The 17,556-nt window shown below is 40.6% G+C and overlaps 1 protein-coding gene and 1 gene segment (V, D, J or C); one reads left to right on the top strand and one right to left on the bottom strand.

Annotated features, from left to right (window-relative positions):
* The window catches only part of LOC100704393 (zinc finger protein OZF), an 883,579-nt gene that overhangs the window by 234,535 nt on the left and 631,488 nt on the right, over positions 1 to 17,556 (top strand). The gene's annotated exons all lie outside the window — the stretch shown is intronic.
* LOC109201828 (T cell receptor alpha variable 19-like) lies at positions 14,798 to 15,736 on the bottom strand. The segment is given in 2 exon segments: positions 14,798 to 15,393; positions 15,484 to 15,736. Coding segments are annotated over 2 exon segments (435 nt in total).

The following is a 17,556-nucleotide window of genomic DNA, read 5'->3' as shown; positions in this document are numbered from 1 at the left end:
CTCCCTCCGGCATGGAGAACCTGGGACTCTTTGGTGGGTTCATTTATTCCCATTATTAAAGTAAAATAGTTGGAATTTTTAAAATATACAGCAAGATGGCACAGGTTAGAACATATTTAAAAATAATTAGTTTGTCAACTGTATTTACAATTTATTCAAAATAAAAAGATTTTCATGACATTGTTATTTGCTGTTATTTATTTCTACACGGTTTAGTTCATTGTTCCTTCGGTGCATTTCATATGACAGCAGTAATTCAGTTATTGTTTTCTTCTTTTAGGTGGTTTTAGCAACGCACGTTTTCCAACACCTTCATAACAGGCTGGAGCAGTCTTCTAACAGCAGCCCGTTGACCTTGATCATATCGAGTTCCTCTACGTGAGTGCATCAACTCTAATCTGTTCGCTATATTCATTTTCATTGCTGGTAGGTTTATTTGTCTTAGTTTTGGTTACCTTGTAAAAACAATTGAAATATATGTCATTCTTATACATCTTATGATGTTAATTTTCCAGTGTAGTAATGACGCTATACAAATAAACCTGTTATCCATCGCTTTGTTAAATCTAAGATGAAATTTTGTTCTGTATTTCAATATAAAGATTTGGGATGAGGATAATGTTGAAATAAGCTGAAATAATACCTCAACTGAAGCCAATTGTACTAAAAGCACTAAATGTGCACAAGAATGTTTTTCGTTCTATTGTTTTCTATTAATTTATATAATTTTAAGTTAAGCAGGACAGAGTTCTTTTAAAGAAAGATTTACTTATATTCTCAAAAGTTAAGCATGACAGGCTTCTGTTTAAGATAGAGACCTGTTTTATTGTGTTAATGTTGTCATTTTGAGCTAAAAATAAATGGCTAAATGATCATTTGTTTCCCATGTGGTCATATCACAAAGAATATGCATCTACTTAAATCAACTTCAAGTCAAATGGTTAAAAAAATAATTTCACACACACAAAAAAAGAGTTACAAAATTCACCACACTGGGAAGGGTGAAGACAACTGGGTAGCCCGGCCCTGGCCACCAGGTGTCCCTTATTTATTTTTCAGGGAGTTGGCAACCCTAAGCACGCAGTACGAGTTATTGTAACTGACTGTAAAAAGTCAGACCAACGAAAATAAACTCCACCTAAACTTGGTTTATATCTGACCCAGATAGACTGCAGGTCATAACTTCTTACCTGAAGTTCAGTTCACCTGACACTCGGACCAGCGGCCGCCTCGGGTCTCTCCTCCTCCTGCCTCCCCTTCCCTCATCCACCTGCTGGCCTCTGTGGAAGCTCCGCCATAGCCACCACCAAACAACTGAGTTATTTTTACACATCGGCCAGCATCTGGACAATCCACCACCTCTCATTGTTCATGCATTTACAAAAAAAAAAAGTCATCAGCCCGGCTGATGGCCAGTCCAGCTATGTTAACCTGTTCATCTTTCGCTGAAAAATTGTTTTCTGCGGTGCCTCTTTCGTGCTTGGCTCTCCTTCCTTTGCTAACATGATGCTCATGCAGAAGCCGATGCTGCATTCACTTACACTCGGCTATCTGAACTTCACTGTGAAAACATAATCGTACATTTGATATTTCATTGAATTTTATTGTTTTAGCTTCGGGGTGGCACCTGGGGTGGCCAGTCTGGTTGGGGGGGTGGCCTGTGCCCCCCCCAGGCCACCCCGCTGGACACGCCACTGCTGTCCCTCTCCTCCTCTTCAGTTCGCCTCAACATACGCTCGTCATATTCTGTGATATGATTTACTCGGAGATGTTTGACAAGGTTAGTGATGTTGCCACAACCATACATGCCAACCCTCCCGATTTTTCCAGGAGAATCCCGAATTTTAACATATTTTCAGGTGAGACTGTAGCTGTGTGAACTTCAAATATCTGAGCCGACTGACACATCATTTTCAAACCCCAGCGGTCTTTCGCTACTCGGGTTAAACATGATATATAAGTCACTTTGATAACTTAAAAATGATATTGTTTGGCTTTTTCAGTGTTTTATTTGTTCGTGAGTAAATCGGTTTGGCTGAGATTAAAGTTATTAGATTAGATTAAATTAAATTTAACTTTATTAATCCCTCGGGAGGGTTCCTCCGGGGTTTTCACACAGCTGAATAAACATCAAACAGAAAACTGATTAAACAGAAGTGTGAGACGGTCGAGAGTTCACGCCAGCGCCAGGTTATATTTTAGATAGCAAGGAGCAGACGGCAGCGTTTCACTCCACCGAGGGAGCTCGTGACGTACGACCCGGCTTTCTGGGTACTCAGGTGGAAGCAGCCTCTGAATTTGGACACCCCCGCTGTTTCCGGGCTGGCCAATAATGACATTTAACGTATTTTATCCAATAAATAAACACTGTAAAATGAATTTATCACCCCCCAACAGCCTTTTTGAATGTCTCCCTAGTATGGCCACAACACCTCACTTTTTTGCCACCGTATGCAAACCATGTCTCAGCTGTTTGTGAAGGTAAAATACGTCCGCACATGACTCCAATTATGCTCAGCCATTGTTGTGAGTGCGCGCGCCAGCGACTGCGAGACATTTATACAGCCGTATTTCACACATGACTATGAAAGGCGGAAGAGGAAGTAGTTCCTTTGAATGTAGACAATCCGAATGTTATAGTTTCTTTCCACTGTGTTCCTGTTAATGATAAACTACAAATTTACCCTAAATTGCTAAAATGTTATTTTAATTTTAATGTGAGAATCAATTCTAGAACATAAATGATTGGTATCAGAGGAATCGATATTTCGGTATCGATCCACACATCACTAGTGTGTAGTCGCGTGCTGGCAGGAGAAAAAGAGAGCTGCGCTGCAAAATTGTGATCCCTGAGAGACTGACATTTTTAAGTTGGAAAAAGTATTAGATATAAGTTGCAACCAACTGTGCTGCACATCAGTTCGCTGGTTATTTGCTACCTTTCATGTTAAAAGTAGCCAAAGTGAGTAAACAGGCGAATGCTGCAGTTTTCTGGTAACTGTAGAAAGTACCGTGTGAAGCTAAACTGTTAGCCTTCATTAGCTCTAGTTGTTATCAACTGCCTGAAAGTTCATCTCAGTCTGCTTCCAGAAGTAAGGTAACACTAGAAGCGTAACTTATGTTTATTTTCCTTCACGTCGTATTACTGTGATTAAAGAGAAAAAAAAACATGTCCTGTTACGTTATTTAGAGCCCCGCATGTTCCCACCGAGAGACACCATACCATTGTCTTCGGCTGTGATGCACTGAGATCGGTGAGCACATATTGCACTTTATTTTTCAGTAACTGAATTTATCTGAATTGTTTGATTAATAATTGTGGCATATGCAATACCTTAGTTTGGTTATAAGTTGTAATGTTTTCATATTACATTTGAAGAAGTGTTTTGCAATGTACAAAAGAGAATATTGACAATATATTGCAGTAATGCATAGTTTATGTAAGAGAGCTGTTTTATTTTTGCAAATTTGAGAGTATTTTAATTGCAAATTGATGTCGAATATGATGTCAACAAAATCCTAAGTTGTGAATTATAGCTAGAACAGCATAATTAATATTTGAATTCCTCTTCTGACCCTGTCCGTTGACAGGTCAGGGTTTTTTTGTATGCTGAATTGTTCCTGAGGTGGATTCCTCGGGTGAAATAGATGGCGAGCCTTCCCACCTGGACTTAGAGAGACTGAGATTCGCTTTTTTTCCACTTGATGATCTGCTGCACCTTGCGGTGTGGTAGGACTGTATCACTCACACTTTCACACACAGCTGGTTATACATGAGACCACTAACTGACATTCTCTCACTTCTACTTTCTTTCACACCCTGGGAATTTTTTGGACTGTACCCCTTGGACATTTTTTATTTGGGACTTTGAATAATAAGCTGTTGTGTAGAACATTCTCCACATGTGAAAGGAGTGTGAGATTTCCATTTGAATGTACATTGGATTTGTATAATCTGTTTCTATAAGAGTTAAGGAGTCAGGTTACTAGGGTGCACCCGAACATTGAAACCTGAGCATTGAAACCCAACTTTGAAAACTAAAAGTAACACTTGGCCAAGTGATTATTTTAGTAGTTTATGTGTTTTACTTTTCTTTCATTTTTTGTAAGTTTCTACCATTGTAAAGTGCCTTTAACCTGTGCTTGTCAACTTTATGGTTTATTTCACTAAAGTCGGCTGGTTCTTTTGAGTTACATTCTTGTCTCTGTGTCTCATTTAAACACACCCCTGTGCTCCTATAGTCGAACCTATTGGCCCATTTATATATTCTTTTCAATAATTCCCCTTACTGTGTTACACTGTCACTGCAGCAGAGCAGATCTGAAGATCCATTCATCTTTGATCATAAACAACTTTAAGTCAGAACAGACAGAATAACTCTGTAACTTCATGATCTGTGTTCATGTTAAATATGTCAGCTCCCTCTGACTGTGAGCAGAAACAAAGTCAGAAACAGACTGAAGATCACTGACAGCCTGTGAGAGATAAAGAGAATCTGTGTCTGCATTTAGTTATAGCAGTGAAAGATGAAGAGAAGATATGACGGAAAAACTTTTGTTCAAATTCAAAGCTCAAGTGAAGACTTAGTGAAGGTCAAAGGGAAGAGAAATCACAACTGCAGAGAATAGGGGGATACTGCAGCAAGTAGACGGCACAAATGCTCACAAATGATCAGAGATGGGCAGTAACGCGTTACTGTAATCCGATTACTTTTTTCGAGTAACGAGTAAAGTAAGGGATTACTATTGTAAAAACGGTAATTAGATTACTGTTACTTTCCCTTAAGCACGCTGCGTTACTGCGTTACTGCGTTACTAAAACGTGATTTTTTGCGAGAGTGTCTCATGACAGTGACGTAAGCGAGTGCAACGTTCGTGGCAACAGCTGTCTGCAGATCAACAATGGATAATATATCGAGTGCGGGAGAGAGTATGAGCGTGCAGCGTTTAAAGCGTGGAAGTACTGACCTTACTTTGAGTTTGATTCCATAAAAAGTGACAAAAACATTAGTGTCCACTGTTCACTGCGTGGGAAGAAAACTTCTTTTTACAGCGAAAAAACCCCTAAACTTATGAGCAAGCACCGAGTAGCTACCAGGGAAATTCACAGAGAAACTTGCATTCTTCCACTGACCGCTGCGGCACACCTGCACCAGGGCAGTAATGACACCCGGTTACGCCAATCGGAGGTCACTAAAATCAATATTGAATCGGTGTGTAACTTTGCAAAAACAATGTCGGACTCTGTAGTTTTCTCTGGTCCCCTCCCCAATCAGACCAGGAGTGACATGTTTAGCCGCATGTTCTCCTTAAATTGCTGGCTGTCTGAGTGGTGTCCCAGAAACGATGTGGGCTTCATAGATAATTGGCAAACCTTCTGGAGGAAACCTGGTCTTGTTAGGAGAGACGGCATCCATCCCACTTTGGATGGAGCAGCTCTCATTTCTAGAAATATGGACCAATTTATTAAACTCCCCAAAATATGACTATCCAGAGTTGGGACCAGGAAGCAGAGTTGCAGTCTTACACGCCTCTCTGCAGCTTCTCTCCTCCTGCTACCCCCCCAAAAACCCATCTCCATTGAGACTGTGTCAGCTCCCAAACAGACAAAAAACAAACTAAAAACCAGCAATAAACAACTTAAACATAAAAAATCACAAAGAAAGAACAATAAAGTATCCACATCTGAACCAAAGAGTAAAACAGTGAAATGTGGATTATTAAATATTAGGTCTCTCTCCTCCAAGTCTCTGTTAGTACATGACTTAATAATTGATCAACAAATCGATTTACTCTGCCTTACAGAAACCTGGTTGCAGCAGGATGATTATGTTAGTTTAAATGAATCAACACCCCCGAGTCATTCTAACTACCAGAAATCCCGAAGCACAGGCCGAGGGGGCGGTGTGGCAGCAATTTTTCACACCAGCCTATTAATCAAACAAAGACCCAGACAGACTTTTAATTCATTTGAAAGCCTGATGCTTAGCCTTGTCCACCCCAGCTGTAAAACTCAGAAACCAGTCTTACTTGTTATCATCTATCGTCCACCTGGGCCTTACACAGAGTTTCTCTCTGATTTCTCAGACTTTTTATCTGATTTAGTGCTCAGCTCAGATAAAATAATTATTGTGGGTGATTTTAACATCCATGTAGATGCTAAAAATGACAGCCTCAACATGGCATTTAATCTGTTATTAGACTCAATTGGCTTCTCTCAAAATGTAAAAGAACCCACCCACCACTTTAATCACACTCTAGATCTTGTTTTAACATATGGCATAGAAACTGAACATTTAACAGTGTTTCCTGAAAACCCTCTGCTGTCTGATCATTTCCTGATAACATTTACATTTACAATAATTGATTACACAGCAGTGGAGAGTAGACTTTATCACAGTAGATGTCTTTCTGAAAGTGCTGTAACTAAGTTTAAGAATATAATCCACCCACTGTTATCATCTTCAATGCCCTGTACCAACATAGAGCAGAGCAGCTACCTGAACGCTACTCCAACAGAGGTTGATTATCTTGTTAATAATTTTACCTTCTCACTACGTACGACTCTGGATACTGTAGCTCCTGTGAAAACTAAGGCCTCAAATCCAAAGTCCCTGACTCCGTGGTATAATTCTCAAACACGTAGCCTAAAGCAGATAACTCGTAAGCTGGAGAGGAAATGGCGTGTCACAAATTTAGAGGATCATCATTTAGCCTGGAGAAATAGTTTGCTGCTTTATAAGAAAGCCCTCCGCAAAGCCAGAACATCTTACTATTCGTCACTGATTGAAGAAAATAAGAACAACCCCAGGTTTCTCTTCAGCACTGTAGCCAGGCTGACAAACAGTCAGAGCTCTACTGAGCCAACCATCCCTTTAACGTTAACTAGTAATGACTTCATGAACTTCTTCACAAATAAAATTTTTATCATTAGAGAAAAAATTACCAATAATCACCCCACAGATGTAATATTATCTACAGCTACTTTTAATACCATCGATGTTAAGTTAGACTCTTTTTCTCCAATTGATCTTTCTGAGTTAACTTCAATAATTACTTCCTCCAAACCATCAACGTGTCTTTTAGACCCCATTCCTACAAAACTGCTCAAAGAAGTCCTGCCATTAATTAATTCTTCGATCTTAAGTATGATCAACCTATCTCTAATAATCGGCTATGTACCACAGGCCTTCAAGCTGGCTGTAGTTAAACCTTTACTCAAAAAGCCATCCCTAGACCCAGCTGTCTTAGCTAATTACAGGCCAATTTCCAACCTTCCTTTTATATCAAAAATCCTTGAAAGAGTAGTTGTCAAACAGCTAACAGATCATCTGCAGAGGAATGGCTTATTTGAAGAGTTTCAGTCAGGTTTCAGAGCTCATCACAGCACAGAAACAGCTTTAGTGAAGGTTACAAATGATCTTCTTATGGCCTCTGACAGTGGACTCATCTCTGTGCTTGTCCTGCTAGACCTCAGTGCTGCGTTTGATACTGTTGATCATAATATCCTATTAGAGCGATTAGAACATGCTGTAGGTATTACAGGTACTGCACTGCAGTGGTTTGTATCATATCTATCTAATAGACTCCAATTTGTTCAAGTAAATGGAGAGTCCTCTTCACACACTAAGGTCAATTATGGTGTTCCACAGGGTTCAGTGCTAGGACCAATTCTATTTACATTGTACATGCTTCCCCTAGGCAGCATCATTAGAAGACATAGCATAAATTTTCACTGCTATGCAGATGACACGCAGCTCTATCTATCCATGAAGCCAGGTAACACACACCAATTAGTTAAACTGCAGGAATGTCTTAAAGACATAAAGACCTGGATGGCCGCTAACTTTCTGCTTCTTAATTCAGATCAAACTGAGGTTATTGTACTCAGCCCTGAAAATCTTAGAAATATGGTATCTAAGCAGATTCTTACTCTGGATGGCATTACCTTGGCCTCCAGTAACACTGTGAGGAACCTTGGAGTCATTTTTGACCAGGACATGTCCTTTAATGCACATATTAAACAAATATGTAAGACTGCTTTCTTCCATTTGCGCAACATCTCTAAAATTAGAAATATCCTGTCTCAGAGTGACGCTGAAAAACTAGTTCATGCATTTATTACTTCCAGGCTGGACTACTGTAATTCTTTATTATCAGGATGTCCCAAAAACTCGCTGAAAAGTCTTCAGCTAATCCAAAATGCTGCAGCAAGAGTCCTGACAGGGACTAGGAAGAGAGAACATATTTCTCCTGTTTTGGCTTCCCTTCATTGGCTTCCTGTTAAATCCAGAATTGAATTCAAAATCCTGCTCCTCACATACAAGGTCTTAAATAATCAGGCCCCATCTTATCTTAATGACCTTGTAGTACCATATCACCCTATTAGAGCACTTCGCTCTCGCTCTGCAGGCCTACTTGTTGTTCCTAGAGTATTTAAAAGTAGAATGGGAGGCAGAGCCTTCAGTTTTCAGGCCCCTCTTCTGTGGAACCAGCTTCCAGTTTGGATTCGGGAGACAGACACTATCTCTACTTTCAAGATTAGGCTTAAAACTTTCCTTTTTGCTAAAGCATATAGTTAGGGCTGGACCAGGTGACCCTGAATCCTCCCTTAGTTATGCTGCAATAGACGTAGGCTGCCGGGGATTCCCATGATGCATTGAGTTTTTCCTTTCCAGCCACTCACTATGTGTTAATAGACCTCTCTGCATCGAATCATATCTGTTATTAATCTCTGTCTCTCTTCCACAGCATGTCTTTCATCCTGTTTTCCTTCTTCACCCCGACCGGTCGCAGCAGATGGCCGCCCCTCCCTGAGCCTGGTTCTGCCGGAGGTTTCTTCCTGTTAAAAGGGAGTTTTTCCTTCCCACTGTCGCCAAAGTGCTTGCTCATAGGGGGTCATATGATATGATTGTTGGGGTTTTCTCTGTATTTATTATTGTGCGATCTATTGTACAATATAAAGCGCCTTGAGGCGACTTTTGTTGTGATTTGGCGCTATATAAATAAAATCGAATTGAATTGAATTGAATTGAATTGAAAAACCTCCGCCTACTATACAGGTGAAAATAGAGCAACAGGACCGCTAGTCTTTGATTTTATTTATTTTCTGCTGTGTTTCACTTGCATCTATTTGAAAGAGTGAGTCTAAACACAAAAAATTATTTTATTTTATGTGCAGGAATGTGCAGAAAATAGGTTTAAATGTTAAACAAATTTCTTCCAGTTAGAGAATGTTGCAGATAATTTAATTTTTACATTTTAAAGAATAAAACTAATAAAACAAGTTTTAAAAAGAGACTTTTCCATGAGATGCGGCGGGAGCCATGATGACCTTTTTTTGCTTACCAAGGATGAAATCCACAGATTTAGATTTTGGATGTGGTGCGGTTGCATTACTAGTTTTCAACAAACAGATGGTTGAAGCTGTGTTCATCTTACAGCATCTTATATCAGTTGCACAGATGTAGCTGTACGTAATCTGGGCGCTACAGCTTTAAGCAGCTGTGCGCTCCCGCGGACGGTAATCACTTTCTGCCCGACGATCACTTTTTGGCACAACACCTGGAGTCACACGAGTGCTGCTGTTTGACTGAGGAAGAATAAAGTAGTCGTGGTAACCCAATCACATGACCACTTAAAGACAAAGCAACAAGGTGATATATACCAGTTTATAAACTGTGTTGATAGGCCACGTAAAACCAGAGTCATGATAAACACTATATACGCCTGTTTTTCCTCAATAGTTTCGTCACGTTTGTCTAAGGACAGCGCAGCGAGACCTCTGCTTATGAGCAAAAAAAAAACAAAAAACAAAACAAAAAATCACCCCTTTGGTGTTGGTGGAAAAATGTACCATGTCGACCAATCAAAAAATGAAAAGGTAAATGGCTGCAAGTAACTTTGTTGTTTGCAAAACCTTTGCATAGGATTTTAAAATTCACAATTTAAATTTGCATTTAAAGTTATGAAATATGATTCATTAAACATGTTTGTGTTTGTTACAGTAAAAAATATAACTTCTTCTACTCAGATTTTATGTTTTGAGAGGGGAAAACACTTAAAAATGAGAGCAGGACAGTGATGTTTTCACCAAATCTGAAGGAGAGCATCATCATCTGATGTGATGAGTTCAAAGAGAATAAATGGAATAAGCATGAGATGGTCTTCCTGGTTGGACTTTTAGCTTCATGTGAGAGATTTTACCTTAAAGAGATAAACCTCTGTTACTCTGTTTATTTTGCTTCTGCTGCATTTTTGCATGTCCTCATCCACTAAATATAAAATAGTGTAAATGAGCAGCTTTGGATGTTTGACAGTTTTTATTGTGTCTGAACGTTCCTACAGTTGGTTTGTGGTTGATGTGGATTTGCTGCTCATGTGAATCCTCCCACAGTGTTTCATTAGCAGCTGTAACCACAGTGACTCTGATAAAACAGGAATTAGCAGAATCCATCTGATATGAAGCTGTGCTTTGAATACCACTTCCCTCCTCTTTGAAGAGTAGTCAGATATCTGTGTTCAGGTTTTTGTACAGCCTCTTCTACACTTTGTATCACTGTGTTTCTAGAGCACAGTAGTAGAGAGCTGTGTCTGCCAGGGTTAGTGCTGTTATGGTCAGAGTAGTTGTTGTAGAAGATGTTTCTGATCCATATCGTTTATCAGGAATATACTGACGATCACTGTCTGATTTTGCTCCTTTCCAGAGTATAAACTGAGGAGCCTGAAGGTCAGAATCATGTCTGTACCAATAAAGCCAAGGATAACTTGCATCTGTCTCATAGCTACATGTGAGTGTGACAGATTCTCCTTCTGTTTTAGTGACTTCAGGTTGTTGAGGAGTGATTGAGTCTCCAGCTGTGAGTCCTGGAAAAAGAAAGAAGAAAAGTAGTGAAATGCAGTCTGTATATCTGCTTAATGCAGCAGCTTCAACTAAACTTTAATCCCTGTTCTTAAACTCACCTATAATGTGAGATAGAAGCAAAAAGAGGTGCAGCAACATGTCTTTGGAGTTATTAAAGCCAGACAGACAGCACATGAACAATGTTCTTCCACTGCAGCACAATGACCAACAAATAATGTCATTGGGTGAGCTCAACTTCAGTGGGCGGGGCCAGTTTAATAGCTCAGCCAATCAAATAGTTTTGTGTAACAGCGACCCTTCTGGTTCACCATAAGAAATCTCTACCTAATAGAAAATCACAGAAGCTTCTTCCATAAAAATTACAATCAACTCCAACAAAATCTTATTTTACATTTAATATTTAATAACAATAATGTAACATAAGGTAAGACTGAGCACATGGAGGCCATTGTTCAGCACTCACAGCTCCCGTGTTCAGATGCCGCTCTGTGCCACATAATTCAACTTTGTCATGTTTTACAGGATCATTGATGAGGAGTAAAAACTTTCCAGTTCTCGTTGGTGTAGCTGAGAATGATCTGATGCTCAAAGAAACAATACATTTAACAAACTGTGTGCAGAACATCAGCTTCTGTCAGATCCAGGCTAGTTTCAAATGACCCAAAAACAAAAGAAGTTTCTTGTGAAACTTAGCAGAGTTCTTGTTCTGAACAAAGGCTGATGAAGGTTTAATACACCGATGAGAACTACCTTCTCCACAAACTAACTGGCTCTATGGGAAACTCCACTGATACACACTGAGGAAGAGGACACGTACATGAGAGTCTGTAGTTTGAGAAACAGACGCCTCACAGATCCTCTGCTGGAAGCTTCACTAAAGGTGCCAGTAAGAGAAAGATTGTACTGGTTTAATGGGAGATTTACACACTTTTCATTTCTTTCAATATCCTATAAAAATACCTCCAGTTTGTTCGAACAGGAACACTCTGATGCTTCTTTACTGTTTCCTCTAAAACTCTTTCTTCATGAATGTCTGATGACTGAAAGCTCTCTTAACTCCATCCTAACTAACTACAGAAGTTTACAACCTCTGATTCACACAAGAATCAGAGGTTTAACAGTGTGTGGCTCCCTCTAGTGGATGTTGTGGAGTATTCTGTTGTCTTTGCTCCAAAGGTTTTTGTACAGAGTTTTGGTGTTTCCTGTCACTGTGGGCTGCAGAGCACAGTAGTACACAGCAGAGTCTGTCACTGCAGCAGAGGAGATCTCCAGATCTACACGTTTCTCTGTTTTGTCAATGTGAGCTGAGAATCCCGACACAGCTTCATGAACTGATCCTCCCTCTGTGATGGAGAGCAGGAACTCTGGTCTGGATCTCTGGTATTGTCGGTACCACTGGATATTGCTGATAGAACCATCATATGTACAGGTCAGGTTGATGTTTCCTCGCTCTGTAACAGCTTCTTCAGCACGTTCCTGCTTTATGCTGTTCATGGAGCCCAAAGCTGCAAATGAATGATTCATGTCAGTCAGTCTTTTTCTTTCTTTGTGAGCATAATGAGATGAAGAAATCTGCTAATAATAACTCTGATCAAATCTTGTCACAATGAGACTTTTCTGTGTTCTAACACTCACCTATGCAGTGAGAGAAAAGTACAAACAGGTAAAGGAACATGTTTCAGGTGTTGAAGTCACACAGCAGATGAACAAAGTTCAGCAGAATGAAAAGACTAAGCAGCCTCTCTGCTGCACAGCCTTCTCCTCAACATCAGGCTGGAGGTCTGCAGAAAGAGACCATCTCATTGGCTGCGTTCAGCATCAGTGGGTGGAGCCAGAGAGAAACCTGTTTAGAGTCTTTATGAACAGCAAAACATCTGCTGGTTGTTTTTACAGCTGTTCTTGTTGCATATGTGTTTCTTTCAGACTGAAACGTTTTGGAGGAGAGTATTTGAATTACTAATAAAAATAATAATTCTCTGAGATTTAGAGATAAATCTGTTCCTACACTGTTATTAACACTGGGATCACTGAATGTATCCTGTTATGTTTTGGACATGGCTGTGATAGCTGAAGCTGCCATGAGAGAGTGTGTGGGAGATGAGAGAGTTTCCTCCACTTGTGTTGGTTTATGAGGAAGATGTGACCAGAACACAGTGACTGTTAAAGCAGGTGTTAGAAAAACGTATTATGTATGATACAACATCTTTGTTTAACACATGAAATATTGTGAGAAGTCAGAATGGTGTGTCGTGGCTCTTATCACATGTAACCGAAAGCACAGCAAGTTCCCAGGAGATACAACTCCTGAGAAAGTCCTCCTACACGTCTGTCCCAGGGTGATATGCAACATGCTACACACATCCTCTTTGTCTGTAGAAAAGCAGCTCGCTGAGACGTCCCCAGAGAGCGCTCGCACAAAGCTATGGTTGCTGCTGCTGCTCACTTGAAGTCACTAAAAGCTTTAAAGTCACATCTCTTGTGTTTCTCCATTTGTTGAAGAGTTGTTCCAACAGCTTGGTCCATTGAGCCGGACTCCACATCTGTCCTACTCATTCCAACAATGTCTGGAAGGTGAGGTCAGCAGCAAGGGAGGAGTAGGAGAGTGATGAGATCTGTAACTACATATACACTGGAGAACCAGAGGTGTGGAGAGCGATGGCCTGAATCCTACAACAGGTCGTAAGAGCGTAAGACTCATAAGGCGGTCAGGGAGCACAGAGTGTGCACAGAAAACAACACATAATAACAGCACATAATGATAGTTATGATAGGAATCAAAAGAATAACAATAAGTACAAAAGGTCAAAGGTCACCAGTGTCTCCAGAGACTCAAAAGGGAAAACTGATGAACTAGCAGTGTAAACAAACTCAGGTGAAGTCATTTCATCAACAGTTTGGTCTTTTTGTCCAGCTTCCATGAGCTGGAGGATGCTCCCCAACCTGACTCCACTCTGTCTGTTCCACAAAGCAGCTGTAGGGTAGGTTGAGGTTGAGGCTAAACAGTAACACATGTAAGGCAGCCCCATCCATGGATTAATCACCAGAGTATGTTAGAGTTATCTGATGAACTGAAAATGTAAAGCTTGCATGTGACTCCCTTTATTTGAAGGAAACGATGTGAAGTTCAGATGAATTGTAGCCGATGATGCTGAGATCCATTCACTGATTTCCACCTTCACACCAACTGTGTAGTGCAGAGTAAAGACAGCAGAATCAGTGTACTGTCAGTGTAGAGGATGGAAATCAGCCAAGAAACATCTGCTTACGTCCATCCATCCATTCTCTTCCACTGAGCCAATTTAGGGGGCGGAGCCATCCCAGCTACTGTAGGACGAGAGGCGGGGCACAGCCTGGACAGGTCACTGGTCTATGGCAGGGTAACACAGAGAGACACACAACCATTCACACTCACATTCACACTTATGGGCAATTTAGAATCACCAGCTAACCCAACCCCACTAAGCGCATGTCTTTGGACTGTGGGAGGAAGCTGGAGCACACGGACAGCATCCTCGCAAACAGCTGCTCACATCTGGTTGAATTCACATTACAAAGAGCAGTGAAGCTCAGATCAGCTGATCACAGCCTGTACTTGAATCAAATCTACTGGAGCTCTCAGCAGAAATGATTGTGAGCTGTCATTCTTTTGCCCACACTGAGCCACTACAGCTGATTTTAGGGTTCCCACCTGCTGAATCCACTTCACCCTGTTCTCTGCTCATGTTCCTGTTAGAGGCACAGTCACTCTCTAATGGAGCCAACAGAAAATAGAAATGTCTTTATTTTCCCCCTTTTTCTCTGCTCATGTTCCACTTCACTGATTCAATCTAAGAAAGTGATTTTATTATAATTCAGATTTACACTGAAATAAAGTTTGTGTTCCTGTGTGCTGATATCATTCATTTACATTAATGTAGCACAAGGTTCAGTTAACTCTGCACTTTTTCACTTTTGAGTAAAGAAGTCAATGAAACAAGTCCTGGATGTCTGTACTTTACCTACAACCACCTCTGTGGGATCAGTGATCAATCATTTATCATGTTGTTATTGATCAGTTTGATTTCTGTTGGAGATAAAGATGAAGATTTGTCATCAGTCCAATGACACAAGAATCAGAGGTGTAACAGTGTGTGGCTCCCTCTAGTGGATGTTGTGGAGTATTCTGTTGTCTTTGCTCCAAAGGTTTTTGTACAGAGTTTTGGTGTTTCCTGTCACTGTGGGCTGCAGAGCACAGTAGTACACAGCAGAGTCAGACAGCTGAAGCTTCTGGATCTTCAGAGGAACTGATCTGATGCTGGAATCCAGTGTGGATGAAAATCTCTCCTTGAACTCGGCTGCTGTGTCTCCTTGGTCCCCACTAACACGACTCAGGATGAATTTGGGGCTGTTGTTTCCATCCTGTTTGTACCAGAAGAGATAATTACTAGTTCCACTGCTCTCATACTGACAGTGAAGTGTTACTGTGCCTCCTGCAGCAGCAGTCTCTTCTCCTTTTGCTTGCAGCACGTTGTCTTTTTGTGCTCTGCATTCTGTAAAACACCAACAAACAGTATCAGTGTGCTGTTAAAGAATCATGTCAATGTTGGATTGATATCAAAGAAACAGAGTTGTGTTCATACCGAGGCACATAGCAGCCAGCAGCACTGAGATGAACAGAGGCGTCATATCTGCAGTGTAGAGTAACTGTGAGCTACAGCAAGTATAAAGAAGCTGTGATCTCTCTGTTTAGTCTTCATCAACACTAAGTTGGTGGATTAGAAGGAGGAGCCTGATCACAGTGACAGGACTCATTCACAGCCCTGTGTTATTCCCCCTGCTGACAGCTTTACACTCAGCACGTCTTTCTGCTGCTCTGCTTTCATTGGATATTTGCTCCTATTGCAGGAAGCAGGTTTAACTGACTGAACTGTGAGTCGAGAAACAAGCAAAGAATAAATAAAAAACAGAGGCTCAGTTTTAATCCAGTGAACCAAACAATATGAATGTGTGTCAGTGTGGATCATGATGTTCATCTTTAAAAACTGAAGAAGAGAAAACAGTAGAAGAATCTTCTTGTATCGACCAAAATGTTTCATGACTGAATTTTAACACTGGGAATTTGGAGAGTGAGGAGTCCTGATCTCCGGTGTCGTGGTGCAGTGTGGGGAGAAGAATCACTAAGAAGTGAAACATTGTTGGTCTTTGCAGGTTAAAGTGAAGCTTTGAGACTTAAAGTGACTTCAGACTGAACTTCAACAACATGTGAAATGGATCTGATACCATCAATGATGGTACTGCTTTAAATGTCCAATCAGAACACAGAGGAGAAACTGTACCTATGACATCATCGAGAAAAAACACAAAGAGGTGATTCAAATACAATGAACGAAAAGTTTAAACCATGCAGGAGAAAATGTGAGAATACCAAAGTAAATCTCTCAGCTGTAAAACATCATTAATGCACCAACAATGTTGGGAGTTTATTACTAGTTACTTTATTTGACTTCTGATGTTTTTTTACACACATCATCACTAAATAAGGAATAAAATTTCTTTGTGTCTGAACGTTCCTACAGTTGGTTTGTGGTTGATGTGGATTTGCTGCTCATGTGAATCCTCCCACAGTGTTTCATTAGCAGCTGTAACCACAGTGACTCTGATAAAACAGGAATTAGCAGAATCCATCTGATATGAAGCTGTGCTTTGAATACCACTTCCCTCCTCTTTGAAGAGTAGTCAGATATCTGTGTTCAGGTTTTTGTACAGCCTCTTCTACACTTTGTATCACTGTGTTTCTAGAGCACAGTAGTAAAGAGCTGTGTCTGCCAGGGTTAGGGCTGTTATGGTCAGATCAGTTGATGAACGTGATGTTTGGGTTTTATATCGATTATCAGGAATATATTCACTACTGCCTCCTTGTCCATCTTTCCAGAGTATAAACTGAGGAGCCTGAAGGTCAGAATGATGTCTGTACCAGAAAAGACGTGCATAACCTGTTGTTGTCTCATAGCTACATGTGAGTTTGACAGATTCTCCTTCTGTTTCAGTGACTTCAGTTTGTTGAGGAGTGATTGAGTCTCCAGCTGTGAGTCCTGGAAAAAGAAAGAAGAAAAGTAGTGAAATGCAGTCTGTATATCTGCTTAATGCAGCAGCTTCAACTAAACTTTAATCCCTGTTCTTAAACTCACCTATAATGTGAGATAGAAGCAAAAAGAGGTGCAGCAACATGTCTTTGGAGTTATTAAAGCCAGACAGACAGCACATGAACAATGTTCTTCCACTGCAGCACAATGACCAACAAATAATGTCATTGGATGAGCTCAACTTCAGTGGGCGGGGGCAGTTTAATAGCTCGGCCAATCAAATAGTTTTGTGCTTCCACAGCAGCTCTGTCTCTGATCTTTACTGCTTCATTTCTCTGTTGTCTTTGTCATCAGTCCAATGACACAAGAATCAGAGGTTTAACAGTGTGTGGCTCCCTCTAGTGGATGTTGTGGAGTATTCTGTTGTCTTTGCTCCAAAGGTTTTTGTACAGAGTTTTGGTGTTTCCTGTCACTGTGGGCCTCACAGCACAGTAGTACACAGCAGAGTCTGTCACTGCAGCAGAGGAGATCTGAAGATCCATTTTTGTTTCATCCTTTCTGACTCCAACAGAGAGTCTGGAGCTGCTGGGTGGTATTCCTATTTCTCCCGACTCTAAATGAGAGATCAGG

The sequence above is a fragment of the Oreochromis niloticus genome, linkage group LG18 (assembly GCF_001858045.2).
Source record: "Oreochromis niloticus isolate F11D_XX linkage group LG18, O_niloticus_UMD_NMBU, whole genome shotgun sequence".
In the NCBI taxonomy this organism is placed as follows: domain Eukaryota; kingdom Metazoa; phylum Chordata; class Actinopteri; order Cichliformes; family Cichlidae; genus Oreochromis; species Oreochromis niloticus.
The sequence above is the reverse complement of the archived record's forward strand: the minus strand, read 5'-3'. Positions and strand labels throughout refer to the sequence as shown.